Source organism: Pelophylax lessonae (assembly GCF_965119305.1).
Source record: "Pelophylax lessonae genome assembly, chromosome: 3".
Lineage (NCBI taxonomy): Eukaryota > Metazoa > Chordata > Amphibia > Anura > Ranidae > Pelophylax > Pelophylax lessonae.
In genome coordinates this window covers 225,211,210-225,231,394 of record NC_138770.1, presented here as the reverse complement: position 1 = coordinate 225,231,394, position 20,185 = coordinate 225,211,210, and the positions used below count along the sequence as shown (strand labels likewise).

At 42.8% G+C, this 20,185-nt stretch overlaps 1 protein-coding gene across 1 annotated transcript in view; it reads right to left on the bottom strand.

Moving 5' to 3' along the window:
• SLC9A9 (solute carrier family 9 member A9) overlaps window positions 1–20,185 on the bottom strand; it is a 1,314,986-nt gene that overhangs the window by 1,253,116 nt on the left and 41,685 nt on the right. The window contains exon 2 of the mRNA XM_082249543.1: window positions 6,320–6,522. Within this exon, the coding sequence (XP_082105669.1) occupies window positions 6,320–6,522 (203 nt within the window). The remainder of the gene's footprint in view (window positions 1–6,319; window positions 6,523–20,185) is intronic.

Sequence of the window (20,185 nt, the reverse complement as noted above, 5' to 3'; positions counted from 1 at the left end):
ACAGCCGATTCCGAATTTTCGTACGACAAAAACTGGATGTGCAGGCTATAAAATCTTTATCATACGTGAACACAATGTCCGATTTTGCTGCTGTCCAAAAGTGCCCTTGAGCTCCTTCATCCAGAGTGGGGGCACTGCGCTACATCTAAGGATTGGTGAACTGCAATATATTACATTTTTGGTTTTTGGGTGTATTACCGTTTTAATTATCTATTACCTATTTTTTTATTTTTTTTTACATATCTTTTGATATACAGAAGCTGGAAGGTTATTTTGTGATTCAGTGTCCAGCCTGAGCAACTGCTATGCTTGCAAAGCGTGTCCTCTCTGTGCTTTTTCTATTTTGTAGGATCTTACTAAACACCCCAAGATTGTACCCAGTGTTTATTTTATACTCGCCTCAACCTGACCTCTTCAGCTTTCCAGTGGTGGTCCTATCCCTAGTCTTGTTCAGACCCATGTCCCTGTATGTGCCCACTGCTACTATCATGTAAATAGGGGAGAGTGATTTCTGGATGATCGAATAGAGAAGATTAGTTTACTCCCATTCTCCCATTTCTGGTGATTGACAGCACAGAGAGCAGACATCAAAGGATCTACTTAGAACCCTGATGTCTCTGCAAAGTGGAATCGTCTTCTACCAACCTAGGAAAGAGCACTTCTCAACAATAGAGTAAAGATTCCCATTGCCTTATAGTGCCAACAGGAAGTGAGGAAAAATCTCCAACAGGGACACCAACAGCAAAAAAGAGCTGGCAGAGCCTCTAGCCTTCCCTTATGTGATAGCAATAAAGTTAAAGTGGTATTTAACTCAATAAAATGTAATATATGGCAGCTTACCGATTTTTTTAGATGTGGTGGTTGCATTAGTTTTTTATTTTTAGGCTTTTTCTCTTGATTTCACCCAGTGGTCCTGCCAGTAGCACACCTCCTATTTTAGAGATGTCTGCATTCTCGGCGAAGTAGTAAAGCAGACACCTTTGGACAGCACCATTGTAAGGCCGGGGAGAGGGTAGTGTTAGACTGGCAAATTTAAGCTGCACATAGATGGAGTAAAATTTGTCTGGCTCAGCTAAGATCGGCCACATTTCAATCCTTCTATGACTGTTCCCACTAGAGAGAAGTTAATCAAAGGATCGGTTTATCTCAAATGGGAACATTGGAAAATGTTAATTTGATCATCCAGAAAATATTTTACATAACTGAATAAAAGCTGATCATTGTAGGCAACCCTGTCAGTGGTAAATGGTTTGTCTCAACCCTCCAACTGCTACTTTGTCTGAACAGCTTATAAATAAAGGAAAAAAAGCCTCAGGCCCCTTTCACATGGAGCGGATCTGTTTTGACGAACTTCACTTGCTCATCAGGGATCGCCCTGCTGATCAGGCGGATGAAAGGTCCATCTCCACTCACTGTGCAGAGATGAACCTGTCAGAGTCTCGCTCTACTTTATGGGGAGATAGGATGGAAATGGACAGTCTGTACAGCCACTGGATGGATGGCGAACGGATCGCCATACGTCTGTTTTCTGCGGATCTTGTCGGATCAGATGCCAGGCGGGTGTCGGTGGACACTGACATCTGCCTCCCCATACAGGACAATGGGTGGCCTGATTGGTCCAATCGTGTGAAAGGGGCCTCAAAAAGCCAAATTAAAAACCTAAACTAATACTGCTACCCAGTGAGCTGCACTTTAATAAATTTTTTGTTTTGGTTCTATTAAGCCCCGGTTCACATTAGTGCGATCGTGGAGGGAGATCGCATGTAATTCGGAGCGCACTGCTCCTAAATTACATGCGATCTCATGTGCGGTGCAAATTTCAGCCATACACTTTGTATGGCTGAATTCGCACCGCATCCGCACTAAACACGCACATGAGGCTTTTTTTTATATGCAGAATCGGATCACATAGTAGTTCACACTAGTGCGATCCAATTCTGGTATGCAATCGCAACTGGGGGTGTCGTTAACTTTTAATTGACACCCCCTGCGTATCGCATATGGCAGTGTGCATATTTGCAGCGTTCCCGCATCGCACAAATGTGAACCAGGACTAAGTGTTTTTAAAAAAGTAACATAATAAATATATAATAAATAAAAAGCACACACAGAAAATAATTAAAGTCCCCCGCCCACACCACCGTACCACACACAAAATAATTCAAAAACACTTGGCAGATGGACCCATTGAACGTATGAAAACGATGACTGCACTATATGACCTATGGCCATTAATACTGGGGGTGAGGTGTTGTAGGACCAATTATTCAGGGTTAATTCTACACCGATAACACCTGTAACGGCTTTTAAATTGGCAATTATGGGCATTTTTGGATAACAAAGCTTATCACCAATTCACAAGCATGTGCAATTTTAAGGATTGACATTTTGAGCATCTTTGTATTTGTCACAAGAATATAGATGTGATTTGTGACTGTTCGCGCAGCCCAGTGATCGTGACTGGCTGCCAACAGCCTATCATTGCACTGTATGGGCTCAGTGACCGCAGGTATCGGCACACAGATGTCAATTCCCACCTGGAGGAATCAGTAGATTCTTGCCACTGGGTTTCACAGCAAGGCTAATGTCAGTGCAAATGCACTAGCTTGGAGTTCTGTTCTGAGGAAATACCTATGATTTTCACTTCCACTTTCATCAAGTTCGTTACACACTAGTCAAGTAGTGTCACTTGTGAAGATAAACAGGAAGTGATAGCTCAGCATTACCACTATTCTATAAAGTGAATATTATGCATATTTCAGCAGATCAGTGTTTCCTAAAAGACTTCTTCCTTATTGCTCAGACAGCAATTGTGCATTGAAAAAAAAAACCTTCAGCATGACATACTGTATGTACCTAGCAATCTATTGAGAGAATAGAACAAGGTATGTATGTATACATATGCAGTTTGCGTGTAAAAAAAGAATAAATATATATTTGTATCCAATTTAGCAGGCCCTTGCACGCACTACAATGTTGTTGGTCAAGGAGAGAAATTGCACAATCAGACTGTGTGCGGGTTGCCGCGTGTTCGGAAACGTGCAGATATGAATGGAGCCAGGCATACGTTTTCTATGCGGGTTGCTGCATGTTCGAAAATGCGCAGATGTAAATGCAGCCTGTTTGTTAATGACACCCTATTCGCGGTTAGCAGAGGCAGGTTTTGACTCATGTTTGTCGTATGACAAAACACACCAAAACGCGCACTGAAAAAACGTGCAACGCTACACAACTGAAAAGGTTCTTGATCTACTTTAGGTTATGTATTGAGCATAGAGCAACCCATGTAAGTGAATGGACTGCCATATGAATGACACATGTTCATGCGTGCATCACAAAAAAACCCGCAAGTGGGGACGGGCGTTTCTGCTACTCTCAGGTGTGAAAGGAATCTGCTTGGGAGGAAAGTTATTAGGCAGCAAGGATGACCTGGGAGTAGAGGTGAGGGTTAAATTGATCTCATTAATGTGGCATAGGAATTGCTCCTTATCTTCTTCTTGTGTGCAGAAACCTTTTCCAAAATCACACCGTGTTGAGTCGCATTGATTAGTATATGTTTCCCCTTGTCAAGTGATTCTGTGCAACTCAAGTCGCATCAGAAGGCACACTAGTGTGAACTGGGACTTATTGTCTGCATGTTGTGTGGTCCGGTCTAATTCAATAGGTATGAATATTTTTCTAAACCATACCCGATAGGAATTCATTTCTCAGTTTAGTGTGAGGTTTAATAAAGAATTGCTCTACACATTTCTCTGTATTAAAACATTACTTTTCATTAATTTTACAATTACCTAATAACACAAATCCCAATAAGAAAAAGTGCTTCAACAGGCTAGTATTCTGTAGTATTCAGTTTTCAGGCACTGCTAATCAGTGTTTATCTATTGAACCCCTTTAGAAGTATGCAATAAGAATAAGGCCTTTAAAGTGTGTTTGCACATGCTCAATGTACCCACTGAAACAACAGATGCCATCTCTAGGCATAGGCATAGGCATAGGCATAGGCACAGGCACAGGCACAGGCACAGCTATGCTGAATTCCAGCCATACAGACTAACACAATTGAAGAGTGCTCCAGATACTGGGAGTAAGCCTGGCTTATTGTGAGATGTACTTCTGCAAGCACAGACTTTTCCTCCTATGTCCCAGCAAATAGATTCACTCGCATGTTGGTCGCATATCAGTTGGGTGAGCATATTCTGTTTCTACGGTTGCTCTGTTTACCTTTTGTTGCCTGTACTAGCATCTGAAAATCTGATCTTTATCAATACAATATATGCTTGTATGTTTATAGACTTCCCAGGGTACTGAATATATAAGAGACATCCATTTACACAGTACAGCTCCTTACTATATCCATTCAGTCCCACTCTTCATGCCATTTACCCAGATGAAGATCGATCATTCTTGTATTGAGTGACTATATATCTTCAGATTAGTCTGATATCTATTACTAACTACAAAAAAAGCAAGACAATGGCTCACCGACCTAGTGCAAAATCATAAGATATTTATTGGAAAGTAAAAAAGAATGCCATATATCATACTCACAAACCTATGCTAAAAATGTGCATATAAAAACTCCTAATGCAGTCAGGAGACCCCCAAGACTGGGATACTTTTCAGTACTAAAGGAGGACTGGATGGCGTCTGTACTGATGGGGCTGACGCATTTCAAGGGAGAACCCTCTTCATCAGAGCCACCTCGGTCAGCCCCATCAGTATGGATGCCATCGAGTCCTCCTGTAGTACTAAAAAGTATCCCAGTCAGGTCTCCTGACTGCATTAGGAGTTTTTTATATGCACATTTTCAGCATATGTTTGTGAGTATGATGTATGGCATTCTTTTTTACTTTCCAATAAATGTCTTCTGATATTGCACTAGGTCAGTGCCCCCTTCTCTTGCTTTTTTTGTTTCTAGTTCATGTGGATGCCCATCGTCCTGAGAGGACAGCAAGAGCCTAGATGGCATCAACACAGCCTTCCCTATAACACAGCACCTGAGCGCAGGAGAATTTACTTTTCTATTGGTCTATTACTACTTGTTGCTGATCTCAAGGGGCTATTACATCCTTTTATTATTAGTATGCATTAACAGCCATACCTTTTCTTGCTGACAGCAATATGCTTTAACAAGCTAATGAATGTGTTCTATGTATATGTGTGCACTGTGTGGTCGCAGCTGCGTCTATCCCAGACAACTATGTATTTTTAATTTTTCACTAAGATGAAGGTGATTGTGGTATTTTTATCCAGAAGTTTTATGTAATTGTTAAAATTTAATAAACTATCCCATGATTAAGCCGCACGGTCCTGCTGTGACTTCCTTTTTGGGTTTTCCCAAATCTTTTTGTCCCTTTAAAAGTATGTAATTAGAATAAGGCCAATAAAATGTATTTATTGCAATGATTATAACATAAATTCCACCTGCTTCGATTCTGCAGATATTACAAATGCCTTCTTCCTAAGGCGTGCTTTTAGGAACGAGAGATTCTCAGAGTGAAGTGCAGAACTGCCTGATTATCTAATAACTCAGCAAAAGGTAGGGGGATGAGAGGTCTCCTATGACTCCAGCAAGCAATGTTAGCAAAGCTCAGTGTAATGATGCACAGTTTCTAATGGAATTTTGTTTTAGAATAGCAAAAACACTACATAAAAGCTATATACTGTGTAGGTGTATACTGAGTTAGGCTCTATGCAAACTAGGGTTTTTTAAGCTCATAGAAGCTATTAGCACTTTTTTTCTACTTCTAGAAGCTAAATAGTGTTATCCTGTGTCCATGCACACTACTTTAAGCTATTAGCGTTTCTTGAGATTCAGCCTCTAGGAGCAGAAAAAAAATGTTTTTGTAGAGTTTTATAGAGTTTATAGAGTTTTATAGAGTTTTATGGAGAATTTCTCCAGCAGAAACAAACACTGAATGCCCCCAAACCCTGTTAACCGCTGCTAAGCACAGGTTTCCAGCATTTTCTTTTCTTAGCCAGTGGCCTGCTGGCATTCGAAGTCCAACAACAATGGTATAGTTCCTTAACAAAAACACTACCACTCCTAAACACCTAAACGCTCCTAAACACTGCAAAATATTAGCGTTTTTTTACCCACCAATTTTTTCAGCGGTTTTTGAGCATCTACTGTGCATGGAGCCTTATACTTTAGATTTATGTAAATATACTGATGACTGTATGCTTTAAAGTGCATTTGCTTGTAAATCTTAATTGACAGAGAGACAAGGGGGGCTGATTTGCTAAAGTGGGAAAGCAGGGTGAAGACTACCTAGTACAAACTTTACCTAAACCTCTTGTGTTAGTTGTCACTTACCTTCTGCAGCATAACATTACCCTGGTCATTGTTAACATTGTGCTTGTTGATCTCTCCCCGGTACTCATACTGGTAGACATGGTCTGTAACATTAATCAGCAGCATTGCAGGAGTGCTCTTCAGGCTCTCGCAGTCATACACAGCGCCATTCTCCTTTTCATAAGATTTTGTTGCATAGCGTATTATTAATCCCATTACCAAACCTGCACATAACAAGAAAAATATGTCAGAAAGAGGCTCTATATTTCTCTCCACAATAAAATAAAAAGTGTATAAAATGGCAAAGCTTCTAATCAAGGTATTGAAAACTAATGTCTGGTGTATGATTGGACTTTTAGGCTGTTAGGCTTGGATGTAAATTGTATTCTATAAAGCAAGAAAATCAAAGAAAGAAAATTAAAGCTGAACTCTTATTTGTATTGCATACTTACATTGGTCCAGCTTGTCACAATACAAGTACAGTATGCATTACTAATGTCTGATGGACTGCCAGGGAGCTAGAAATCCATGTAATATACTGTGGTATTATATTATATCACTGTGCTACCACAGTGACAGCCGCAATCATCTGTGTCTCTCTCAGGTTCTATGTGAGCAGCTGCTCCCTTTGCACACTGACCACAGGGGGTCACTTGCTTGGCACCACTGCCATTCACAGAACACCTTGGTTGTTTTTCAATGAATAGGAGATTGTGATGTTTTTACTCATCTCTCCACCTTGTCCAATCAAAGATTTCTTTGTATTTAATGAAAAATATACAAGGCATCGAATGGCAGCAGTGCCTAGCGAGATATCCACTGTAGTCAATGTGCAATGGGGAAGCCACTTGCAAAGAACTTGAGCAGAACCCAGAAGATTGCGGCTATCACTGTAGTAGTGCTGAATATTACAGTGATTTCCAGCTTCCCCAGCAGTACATCAGGTGTGAGTAAAGCAAAGGAGTCAAGCTGGAGGAGGCAGACTGATGACTTCATGATCTCCAGCTCGGCTAATCAGTGGAAGCTTTGTATTCATTGATGGAAAGCTGCCTATGAATGACCACTCAGACCGACACTATTTTGTTCCAGGTGTGAGACAAGGTGGTCTCTTATCACACCTGGAACACAGTGCTGTTTACTGTAGGTAGCTGAGGCACGTGTTAGTGAAAAAAATAGTTTGTTTGGGCCAGCTTGGCCTAAAGGAACTGTTATAGTAAAAGTACACCTGGACATCAGCTTTAAAGAACATTGTATTTGCATTAAACCAATACATTCACTACGCTAAACTTAAAATGAACCTTCCCTTTTCTAAAGAATCATAATTCATATTCTGCACCAACAGCTGTTTCAAACACTGCTTCTTTCACCAAAATATGCAGCCTAAGCAAACTAAACACCGCTGTTACTGATATGAGTTGGCTTTTTGTCAACAGCTAAAGCTTCATCTCCTCTAACCTCTAGTTGTTGACGTGTGCAGGCAGCAGTGACACATGACTGTCACAGATTGTTCTTGATTTGTGGCCTATGATAAACAGCCTGGCTTCACATTCTCTAAGGTTGGAGAAGGGGCTAGATGGTGGTTCCCAATAACAGAGTTTTGGAGGACAGGCTAGAACAGATTTTTTGTTCAGTGATTATGCAAAGATTAGATTTTTGTAAGCGAAATATTACTGGTAGTAATAATGTGCTGGTAGAGGTTTCTGTAAACATTTGCAAAAGATAAAATTGTTTTTAAAAGACTGTGTTCTAAGGAACTGAATAAACCAGGTTCAGATGCCTTATAATGTCTTCCAGGTGCAGTATTAGAAAACCTTATTGGTTGCTAAGGATAACATGAACAGTTCTTAAATGAATAGAAAGTGCTATCCAGCATTATCTATATCCTACCTCTTACCTAATAATTCTACCATATCAGTTAAAGCCCAACTCCAGTTTTACTTTTACTTTAAATAGTTTTTTTGGCTAAGCTGGCTCAAATTAACTATTTTCTTTACTAATAGAGATGGGCTGATGACATCACAATCTCCACCTCAGCCAATCAGGGGAAGCCTCGTATTCAATGGTAAAATACAAGGCTACATGTGAATGGCTGTGCAGCGCTCAGCCCAACTTGATTTTGTTCCAGCAGCAGACCTGAAGTCCCTGTACTGCTGTCAGCACACAGCGCTGTATACTGTAATTAGCTGATGCTACATTCAGTTTATACCACATGATAGCAGGTATCTAAAAGTAAACCTAGAGTTAGGCTTTAAATTGGACTTTTCAGGTACATTTTTCAGGAGCAGTTATATATTAAACCACAAGCTCTGACTGGTACGCTTATTTCTACAATTACCGACAATAATTAAGGTTTATAGCCACCCATTTTAAGACATTCTCACAGCAGCACACTTTGTCAATTTGGTAGATGCAGCAAACCCCCAGCCTGCATCATAACTAAGTATGAGTTGGCCTGTACACCAACCTTGCCCACATCACTGTCTACCATACGCTGATTAGACCCAATCCAGTAAAAACACAACCTTGCATTTTAATGATCAAGAGTACTACAAGACCTCATTAATGCGGGCATACTAAAGTGCACATCTGTGCAAAAGGCCACGACTGTCCACACAAAATGCACAGATGTTCTGGACAACCGTGTGCTTGCAGTCCCATTTATGTCTATTGGGATGGAGTAGCTGAAGAGCTGCTGCTCTCAATGTGACATCTGTGCAGGTGCATTTTCCTGAACTCACACTTTCTGCATTTGCGGACCCGCACCCACACCTCCACAGATATCAGATTGGGAGAAGTGGCTGTGTCCTTGAAGCCACTGCATCCCAATAGAAATTAAAGCATCCCAAACGGCATGGAAGGGGACTGCTTGCTCACATGTGTTCATGCAGCCGCTGCATCCCAAAATACATAATTGGGACTGCCTGCACACTTGTGCATCCAAACACGACCATAAAAATAAAAAGGAAGGTTAGAGCCATAGGCTGAGCTGGACACAGAGTGGGCTGAGCTGGACACAGAGAGAAAGGGCTAAACTGGTCACAGTGAGAGCAGGCTGGCGCTGGACACAGTGAGAGCAGGATGGCACTGGACACAGTGAGAGCAGGCTGGCACTGGACACAGTGAGAGCAGGCTGGCACTGGACACAGTGAAAGCGAGCTGGCGCTGGACACAGTGAGGGCAGGTCAGCGGTGGACACAGTGAGAGCGGGATAGCGCTGGACACAGTGAGAGTGGGCTGGTGCTGGACACAGTGAGATCAGGCTGGCACTGGACACAGTGAGAGAGGGCTGGTGCTGGACAGAGTGAGATCAGGCTGGCACTGGACACAGTGAGAGCGGGCTGGCGCTGGACACAGTGAGAGCGAGCTAGCGCTGGACACAGTGAGAGCGGGCTAGCGCTGGACACAGTGAGAGCGGGCTAGCGCTGGACACAGTGAGAGCGGGCTGGCGCTGGACACAGTGAGAGCAGGCTGGCGCTGGACACAGTGAGAGCGAGCTGGCGCTGGACACAGTGAGAGCGGGCTGGCGCTGGACACAGTGAGAGCGGGCTGAGCTGGACAAAGTGAGAGCGGGCTGGCGCTGGACACAGTGAGAGCGGGCTGGCGCTGGACACAGTGAGGGCAGGTCAGCGGTGGACACAGTGAGAGCGGGCTAGTGCTGGACACAGTGAGCGCGGGCTAGCGCTGGACACAGTGTGAGCGGGATAGCGCTGGACACAGTGAGAGTGGGCTGGTGCTGGACACAGTGAGATCAGGCTGGCACTGGACACAGTGAGAGAGGGCTGGTGCTGGACACAGTGAGATCAGGCTGGCACTGGACGCAGTGAGAGAGGGCTGGTGCTGGACACAGTGAGAGCGAGCTAGCGCTGGACACAGTGAGAGCGGGCTAGCGCTGGACACAGTGAGAGCGGGCTAGCGCTGGACACAGTGAGAGCGGGCTGGCGCTGGACACAGTGAGAGCAGGTTGGCACTGGACACAGTGAGAGCGAGCTGGCGCTGGACACAGTGAGAGCGGGCTGGCGCTGGACACAGTGAGAGCGGGCTGAGCTGGACAAAGTGAGAGCGGGCTGGCGCTGGACAAAGTGAGAGCGGGCTGGCGCTGGACACAGTGAGAGCGGGCTGGCGCTGGACACAGTGAGAGCGGGCTGAGCTGGACACAGTACGAGCGTGATAAAATGGACACAGTAAGAGCAGGCTGGTGCTGGACACAATGAGAGCGGACTGGCGCTGGACACAATGAGAGCAGACTGGCGTTGGACACAGAGCAGACACAGAGCGTGATGAGCTGACACGAGCTGAGAGAGAAACAGGCAAAACAGAGTTACAGTTGTGTAAATTATGGACCCCCTCCCAGTGGTAAGTGGTGAGATGCTTTAAGGCGGTGGGAGTGAGCCTAAGGCTGTGTGTCTGTGTGAGTGGATCGCCGGAGCAGGGCGAATGATCGCTGGACTGTATTTGTACTGAGGCACTGTGCCGTAAGCAATGAGGTATTTTTTACTTAGGGCACAGAGAGTACTGAGGTTCGGTGACTGGGGCACTAAACGTACTGAGGAATTGTGACTGTGGCAAAATACAAGGAATGCAATAAGAAATGTAAGATCGCAATCAAGGCAGCGAAAATAGACCATAAGAGCCACATAGCAGAGGAGAGTAAAACATAGCAGAGGAGAGTATAAATAGTCCCAAACTTTATTTAAATACTGAAAATGAATAGTAAAAAGGCAAAGCTGGAGCAACTGACCCCATAAAGTACAGCCAGGGGAATTTGGTTATACGTTACAGGGAGAAGGCAACTGTATAAAAAAATATTCTCTCCAAGGAAAAGCAGGGGTATATTAGACAAGATGGTGTTGTTATGAACAGAGCACAACATGTTCCCATATAGCTAATAGAAACCAGTGTTCAAAAAAGACTGGAAAACTTAATGGGAAAAAACCACCAGGGCCAGATGGCTTACATTTGAAAGTCTTAAACCACTTCAATACTGGGTACTTTCACCCCTTTCCTACCCAGACCAATTTTCTCAATCTTGCTCTCACACCTTGAATGAGAATTACTCAGTCACACAACAGTGTACCCAAATGGAATTTTTATCATTTGTTTCACGCAAATAGAGATTTCTTTTGGGGCTTTCATTTTTTGCGCTACAAATGAAAAAAAATTTCTGTTTCTGTTATAAAATTTTGGAAATAAGTCATTTCTCTTCATACATTTTGTACAAAATTTATACTGCTACTTTTCACAAGCTATGGTACCAATCATTGAAAATTGATCACACCTGATGTACTGATGACCTATCACATTTCTTGAGGCCCTAACAAGGTATTTAGTAAGAGTCATGATAAGTTTTTTTGAAGTTGTTATTTTTCCCACAATTCTTTGGAAAATTAAGAAATTATTAATATTATTTTTTTTCTCACAAAAATATCATATTAACAAGTTATTTTTCACACACAGCATAGGAATACTTGCAACTACACCCCAAACTATATACTCTGCTACTCGTCCTGAGTATGGTGATACCACATGTGTGAGACTTTTTCACAGCCTGGCGACATAGAGAAGCGCAGCATCCAAATAGCACCTTCAGCCATTATCCACTTTAAGACTAGACCTTTTTTCGACATTTTTTATTTTGTTTACAAGTAAAAATCAGTATTCACTTGCGCATGCTTTTGAAATGGCGCCAAACTTTGGTATTTGAAAATCTCCATAGGCGACGATTCATTAGTCTTTATTGGTTACCAGTTTAGAATTACAAAGGAGGTCTTGTGCTAGAATTACCTCACAAGTGTGTTGTGATCGCAGTTTATGTATGTGTACGAAACCAATGTGTGCATTCGTTTTTGCACGGGAGCACAGGGGGGGGGGGGGGGCGACGTTGCTTAAAATGTTTTATTTATTGATGGGACACTGGTACACTGACAGATGTTTTTGTGCACTTGTACACTATGACAGATGTTGATCGGCCACTGGCAGACACTTACAGATGTCGATGTCACAATGGTATACTATTGCACTATTGCAGATGTTTTGTGCACTGGTACAGATGTGATGGGACACTGACATATGTGTTGTGTACTAGTACAGATGTGTATGGGGCACTGACAGATGTGCATGGGGACAGGAACAGTGGTGCTTGGTGTACTGTGTGTGGGGGGATCTGTGACAGCTCTGTGTGTAAAATCATCCTTACACACAGAACTGTCACAGATCTTACAGAGCTCCCACTGAGCTCAGCGGGGAGAACTGTCATAGAGACACATGTCTCTGTTTACACTGTCATTGGACACAGCTGTCACGTGATTGAGATGGCCAATCACAGAGCCCATATCCTGATCCCGTCTTGGCTGTGTTCTGTGATCACAGCCATCACAGGATCGCGGCGTGGCACGGCCTCGGGGCCGCACACGGGCGATTGTTCTGAGGGACGTTCCTGAATGTCCACTCAGAACAACGAAAGGCCAACCGAACCAGTGGCCGGGTGGGAAGAAGTTAAAGAACTTAGTCAGATTACTGCTAGACCATTATTCATAATCTACTGTATATGGACAACTTAGGGCCTTGTCACACTGGTTCACTTTAAAACTGCCAGTAAAACGCCTATGCAATAATGAAGCGTTTTTTTTTCTGCCCTTTTGCATAGTTTGCGGGGAAAAAAAACTGCACCAGAAATGCTTAGTGGGGGCATTTTTAAGCGTTTTTGATGTGGTTCCAATTAATTTCAATGGTAAGAAACATTTTTGGGAAATTTTTTTAAACTCCCCAATCATGTTCCAAAAATTTTGTAAGCAGGATTTTTTTCACCGCAACAGAAGCGCACCCCCGCAATGTGAACACATTAATTGATTTTAAAGGGAAGAATTTTTATTTTTTTTTGAGCTTTTCATGCACTTTTTTTTTTTTAACACAAGCGCTTGAAAAATTCTTCAGTGTGAAAGCGGCCTTACTGACTGGAATGGTTATTAGCTGACTGGCAAAAAGCTAACATGGTACCAATATTTAAAAAAGGCCTGGAAATTACAGATAGGTCAAACATGAATAGTATGTAAACCATTGAGGAGGATGATAAGGGTTTTGCTAATTAAGTATCATTAGTAGTAACCAGCATGGATTTATGAAGGATCATTCCTGCCAAATCAACCTTTTAACATTCAGTGAGGAGGTAAGCTGTAATATGGATAAAGGAATGCCTGTGGACATGGTGTATCTGGACTTTGCCAAAGCATTTGATACAGTACCCCATAAACGCTTAATTTACAAATTGAGGTATGTTGGCATTGACGATAGTGTATGTACCTGTATAGAAAACTGGTTACAGAAATTCATCCAAAGAGTGGGGAAAAATAGCGTATATTCTGAATAATCTGGAGTTGTAAGTGGGGTACCCCAAGGCTCTGTCCTGGGACCAATTCTTTTTAACTTGTACATAAATTATATTCAGGTTGGAATAATCTGTTTATTCACAGTGTTTGCTGATGATACAAAGCTTAGTAGGGTAAAAACCTCACAACAGGATATTGAAACCTTTCAGGAAGACCATGAGAAAATAAAGGGGTGGACAACTACATGGCTATAGAGGTTCATTATTGATAAAGGTAAAGTGATGCACTTGGGAACTAAAAATATGAATGCAAGTTACATGCTAGGAAGAGAACCTCTGGGGGAATCTAAGATTAAAATAATCTGGTGGTCCTAAAAGACCACAGGCTTAGCAATAGAATGCAAGTCCAAGCTGCAGCACGCAAAGTTAGCAGACTATTAGAATGCATTAAAAATGGTATCTACTAAAGAGATAAACATATAACCCTGCAGCTTTACAAGACTATGTTACAGCCATCCATTTCTAGTCTCCAGTCCTCCGGAAAGGATGTACTGGAGCTGGAGAGTCCAGGGAAGGGCAACAAAGCCCTGGACTGGAGGACCTCAGTTACGAGGAATGACTACATAAGGTAAACGTATTCTCCATGGGGAAGAGATTGCAATATACAAACATCTAAATCAGGGCTTGACAAATTTGCCTGAAATCTAGGAGCCAGCTAAAAAAGTTAGGAGCCAGTTTTTTTTTTTTTTAAACTAACAACCAAGCTTTATTTAATAAAACTGATACTAAATTTACACATAAATACGACTAGAACCCCACTCTCCTATATAGCGCAATTGGATGGAAACAGACTGTCTGTCTCTTTCCATCCGATGCCATCTGATCGGATCCACGGGATGGATAGAAAATAGAACCACCATCCGTCTGTTTTTGGCGGGCAGGGTCAGATGGCGGCAGATTACCGCTCCATAGAGGAGACTGAACGGTCCGATCAGGTCTGCCTGAAAAACTGACAGGCGGACCTGATCAGACAGCCCGTGTGAAAGGGGCCTTTGGCTGTGGCACGGCGATGAGGAAAAAAAAAAAAAAAGATATATATATATATATATTTATATATATATTTTTTTTTTTAATAAAAATTGAAGAAAAAAAAACATTTTTTTATTTTTTTTTTTAATAATTAAAAAAAAAAAGAAAAAATTATTATTTTTTTTACATTTAAAAAATAAATTAATAATAATAACCACACTCCCTGTCCACTTACCTTTAAGCAAAGGTAACTGGACAGAGAGATGAAGCCTTAAAAAACTTCCCTCTCTTCTCCTCTTTGGAAGGAGAAGAAAAGGCATTGAGAACATGCATTACTCCCGGCCACCACAAGAGGGCGCCAGTTCCCCTAGCTTCTCATCTCACAGAAGAAGGCCGAAAAGCCGGGGACTAAATTTCTGGACGGCGTGGAAGTCCGTGAACTCGAAGAGGAGGTGGGGGGCGCAAAAGGGACAGGACAGCTCAAGCAGGGCACCCCAGGCGCCAGGTTGCTAATTCTAGTCGCAAATGCGACCTGGCGCCCGGGATTTGTCGAGGCCTGATCTAAATGGTGATCCTAGCATAGAAAAAAAACTATTTAATCTCTGGTCACTTAAAGTGATACTAAAATATAATTGTTTTCATTTAAAAATAACAAACATGTTATACTCACCTGCTCTGTGCAGTGGTTTTGCACAAAGCAGACCAGATCCTCTTCTTCTCGGGTCCCTCACCGGTGCTTCTAGCCCCTCCCTCCTGCTGACTACCCCCACAGCAAGCAGCTTGCTATGGGAGCACCCGAGCCGAGCTGAGCCGCTGCTTTGTGTGTTCATTCAGACACAGAGCTGCGGTTCTGCCCCACCCCCTTTCTCTTCTCATTGGCTCACTGACTTTGATTGACAGCAGCGAGAGCCAATAGTGCCCTGCTGCTGTCTCAGCCAATGGGAGGGAGAGGGCAGCCGAGACTCTTGTGCAACATCGCTGGATTGAGATGGGGCTTAGGTAACTATTACGGGGGTAAGGGTGCTGCTGCACACAGAAGGATTTTTTATCCTAATGCATAGAATGCATTAAGATAAAAAAAACCTTCTGACTTTAGAACCACTTTAAGAGGACATGTGACCATTTAATAAACTTGGACGAAAAGTGGTTTGTTTTCAAACTGTGTAGGGTCCTTTACACAGGGATATGGGAAATGGTAGAAAGATAAATACATACACACTCACACACCCACGGCCACACAGGGTAACCTACTGTACTGATGTCTTTAATCCACCTTACCAAATATGTAACTATGTATAAACCAGGGTACTGAGTGACTGAGCAGTAAACAGACAGGGTTAAGGGGAACTGCAATTGCATTTGTATATACAGTCTGTACTGTTCTTTGGTTAAAGTGGTTCTAAAGGCAACAGGTTTTTTAACTTAATGCATTCTCTGCCTGCCCCCCCCCCCCCTCAGCTATCCCTAAACATTTACCTGAGTCCTCTCTTGATCCAGCACTGTCCTGTGTGCAGCAGCGCTGCTTCTCTCAAAGTCCAGATACACCAAGCCTACAGGCATTTCTCTATCCATATTACAGCCATAGGCTCCTGCTACTGTCAGTCAATTCCTTTCAGCAGGGAGCTGGGGTGTGGTCACGCCACTCTGTGTGTCTATGGACACACATAGAGGGGGCACTCAAAAAACAGAAGGCGACAACAGTTTCAGCGGGGGACCCCCAGAAGAGGAGGTTCTGGGTTACTCTGTTCAATTCTGTTCACAGAGCAGGTAAATATAACATGTCTATTATTTTAATGGAAAAAAAAATAAGCTTGCCAACCACTTTCTTTTGCTGCCACTTATTTCCCGTACTTCCTCCCCCATTCTTGTGACGTAATTTCCTTTTCCTTTGCGTGGGCTTCTGTAATCCTTTCTCCTCTCAAGACCCACACTGGTGCTAGGAAAGTAATTATTAATTCTGACTACCCTAAACACTTATATATCAAATCTACGTATTGTATTGGGTTCTGCATGCAGTAAAGGCATTCCTAGATTCCAAGTGTTTGATGAGTTCAGCTATCTGATGAAATTTTTCTGCAGTGATTGTCTCTGCTATATACAGGCCAGGCATAGAGGTCTCAAGAAGGGGCAGTCACTATCACAACAACTGGAGTCAGAGTAGTTAATCGTGCAAAAACACAGCAAACTCTTTTGATTTGTTCAGCCTTATTTCTTGAAATGTCAACATTTTTTATCGGCCCATGCAGGGCAAAAAAGACAGGGTTGTGCTGTACGCAGTCAGACAGTCCAGTGGTGTTCTCAAATGCTCCAACTTCACTCGTGACTGCACTAACAACTGCCTCTGGGCTCACTGTCATCGCACCAACACATGTCTCAGCACTTGCCACCACATTATTCATGCACACTTTTGTGCCCTCCACCACTGCAGGTATGCGCCCTTCCTCAGTAAGCACATTTGACCAATGGGCAAACTTTTTCTAGTAAACTATAAAAGAAAAGTTAGTAATTTCTGCAGTGCTGTTCTTGTGCCACTCTAGCCCTGATTCATCTAGGGTAATTATGCTGATTACAGTGTTCAGCTCCTGCCTCGTGCTGATAGCTCTTTGTGTTTTTTTTTTTTGCTTTGTCCACCTTGTTTCAGCTGCGCTTTCTCCATCAACACATGGTATAAAAATAAAAAAGCTAATAATGTGCTCCTTGTTTTCAATCTGCCAGAGGAGAGGGGCACTTCTGCTCCATGCTGTGTTCCATTTCAAATCAGTCGCAAATGAGATATGACACTGTGAACTGATAATTGTGCAGAAAAGAGCAGTGCGCCTGCCACAGTCACTTAGTACTGCAAGACATTTCTCCTGCTGCTTTCTAGTACTGAGCTCTCAAAGCTGTCTGGCTCAGATCCAGAGTCTTCACTATGACAGTTTCAAGAGTAGATGGCCACTGCCCCAGAGATTTACAGCTCACAAAGACAGCCAGGGTTAATAACTTAAGGTGGGTAAATAAATGTTACTCCAGCAATGTACATCCAGAAAAGAGTAGCTGGAAGTTCATCATCTAAATAGTCTCTAGTGCACAGTTCGTATATAACCGTCCTATCATTCCTTCCTGTCCATCCTAACATATTACTGTCTACGTCTGCACATTGCAGGAAGTAAAGGAAAACTGCAGATAAAATGCAAAATAAGTATAGTAAAAACTTTTTACCCTGATTCTAATTTTCTGCAGATCCAGAAAAATCTTGTTTGGTAATTATGGTACAGTTTTAATATACACTCCATTCTCGCTACATGTGCTACATCGAAAGTTCCCAGACACAAAATGCTCTGTTTGTATGAGCATTCTACTGACAAATGTAGATGACAAGCACTTTGCAAGTTTTCATTTGCAAGTTGTAGAATGTACAGTATATACATTCGGAACAAAATAAAATAGTTGCCCATACTATACAGGGAAATAAGTTTCCACTTAATGGTAAAGCCAACATTATCTGGTTACTATAGACCATATTTGTCAACTAAGTTCCTATAGAACCCTGGGGTTACCCTGGAGGTTGCTAGAGTTTTTCTTGAGAAGATAGGAGTGGCAGATTCTTCTCCTTCCTAAAACTAAAGACCAAAGTGAGGGTTAAAGCACAACTCTGGGCAAATAAAAAATGACACCTTGCGTGGGGCTGCGCCCACACTGCAGGGGTTAATTACTTGTTTTGACTAGGGGAGAGGAGAAAAGTTTCTACATACCTGATCCTCCGTTCCCTAGGTGGCGCTCCCTCATGATCCAGTGGTGGACTGTCCCTTGGTGTCTTCATGTCCAGAGCAGGGCTTTTGGACCCTGCTTTGGTGATGTTTATGATGTTGGGACCATGGACCAGTAAAGCATGGGGGTGCAGACTCTGAGGACTGCTCTAGCTGTGAGGAGGAGTGGGTAAGTCATTCTTTTTTTTTCCCCCCATAGACTTAAACAAGCAATTGATCCTTGCAGTGCAAACACAGCCCCACTGAAAAAGATACATTTTTATTTGAGAGAATTTGGCTTTAATGTCTACAATGACAGTATATTGGGAACAAGGCCGCAACTAGATATTTATAGATATTTACCGTATATATTTTTTTCCTTATATATGTTCTGGCACTCTGAGAAGTTTGTTTTCTGCCCGTTGGTCGTAGTTGACTTCAATTGCTTTTACTGTTTTATACTATGAGCCAGTGGCGTACCTAGAGCATTTGGCACCCGGGGCGGATCCTATATCTGGCACCCCCCCCCCCCCCCCCCAACTTTAAAATGTAAAAACACCCACAAAAAAATTGTAATGTGTTCAAGAATATTTTTTGCACAAATTTCACAGCCCCCCCATCACAGTGCCCCTTGCAGTCTGCCCTCCGTCTCTCTAATCACAGTTCCCCCTTTTGCACTCTCTGCCTCCCCTGCACAGTCCTACCTTCAGCATAAATAGATAGCTAATATTATTAGCAATGTGTTTAAGTTTGAGTAAGAGATTGGAGACTTGCTAAAGGAGATATTCAGAGACTGCAGACATGATACAGGAGATGGTCAGAGACTAAGGGCATGATACAGGAGATGGTCAGAGACTGAAGACATGATACAGGAGATGGTCAGAGACTGAGGACATGATACAGGAGATGGTCAGAGACTGAAGACATGATACAAGAGATGGTCAGAGACTGAGGACATGATACAGGAGATGGTCAGAGACTGAGGACATGATACAGTAGATGGTCAGAGACTGAGGACATGATACAGTAGATGGTCAGAGACTGCAGACGTGATACAAGAGATGGTCAGAGACTGCAGACATGATACAGTAGATGGTCAGAGACTCAGGACATGATACAGTAGATGGTCAGAGACTGCAGACGTGATACAAGTGATGGTCAGAGACTGCAGACATGATACAGTAGATGGTCAGAGACTGCAGACATGATACAGTAGATGGTCAGAGACTGCAGATATGATACAGGAGACGGTCAGAGACTGCGGACATGATACAAGAGATGGTCAGAGACTGCAGACATGATACAGTAGATGGTCAGAGACTGCAGACATGATACAGGAGATGGTCAGAGACTGAGGACATGATATAGTAGATGATCAGAGACTGAAGACATGATACAGTAGATAGTCAGAGACTACAGACATGATACAGGAGATGGTCAGAGACTGCAGACATGATACAGGAGATGGTCAGAGACTGCAGACATGATACAGGAGATAGTCAGAGACTGAGGACATGATACAGTAGATGGTCAGAGACTAAGGACATGATACAGGAGATAGTCAGAGACTGAGGACATGATACAAGAGATGGTCAGAGACTGCGGACATGATACAGGAGATGGTCAGAGACTGCAGACAGGATACAGTAGATGGTCAGAGACTGCAGACAGGATACAGTAGATGGTCAGAGACTGCGGACATGATACAGGAGATGGTCAGAGACTGCAGACAGGATACAGTAGATGGTCAGAGACTGCAGACATGATACAGTAGATGGTCAGACACTGCAGACAGGATACAAGAGATGG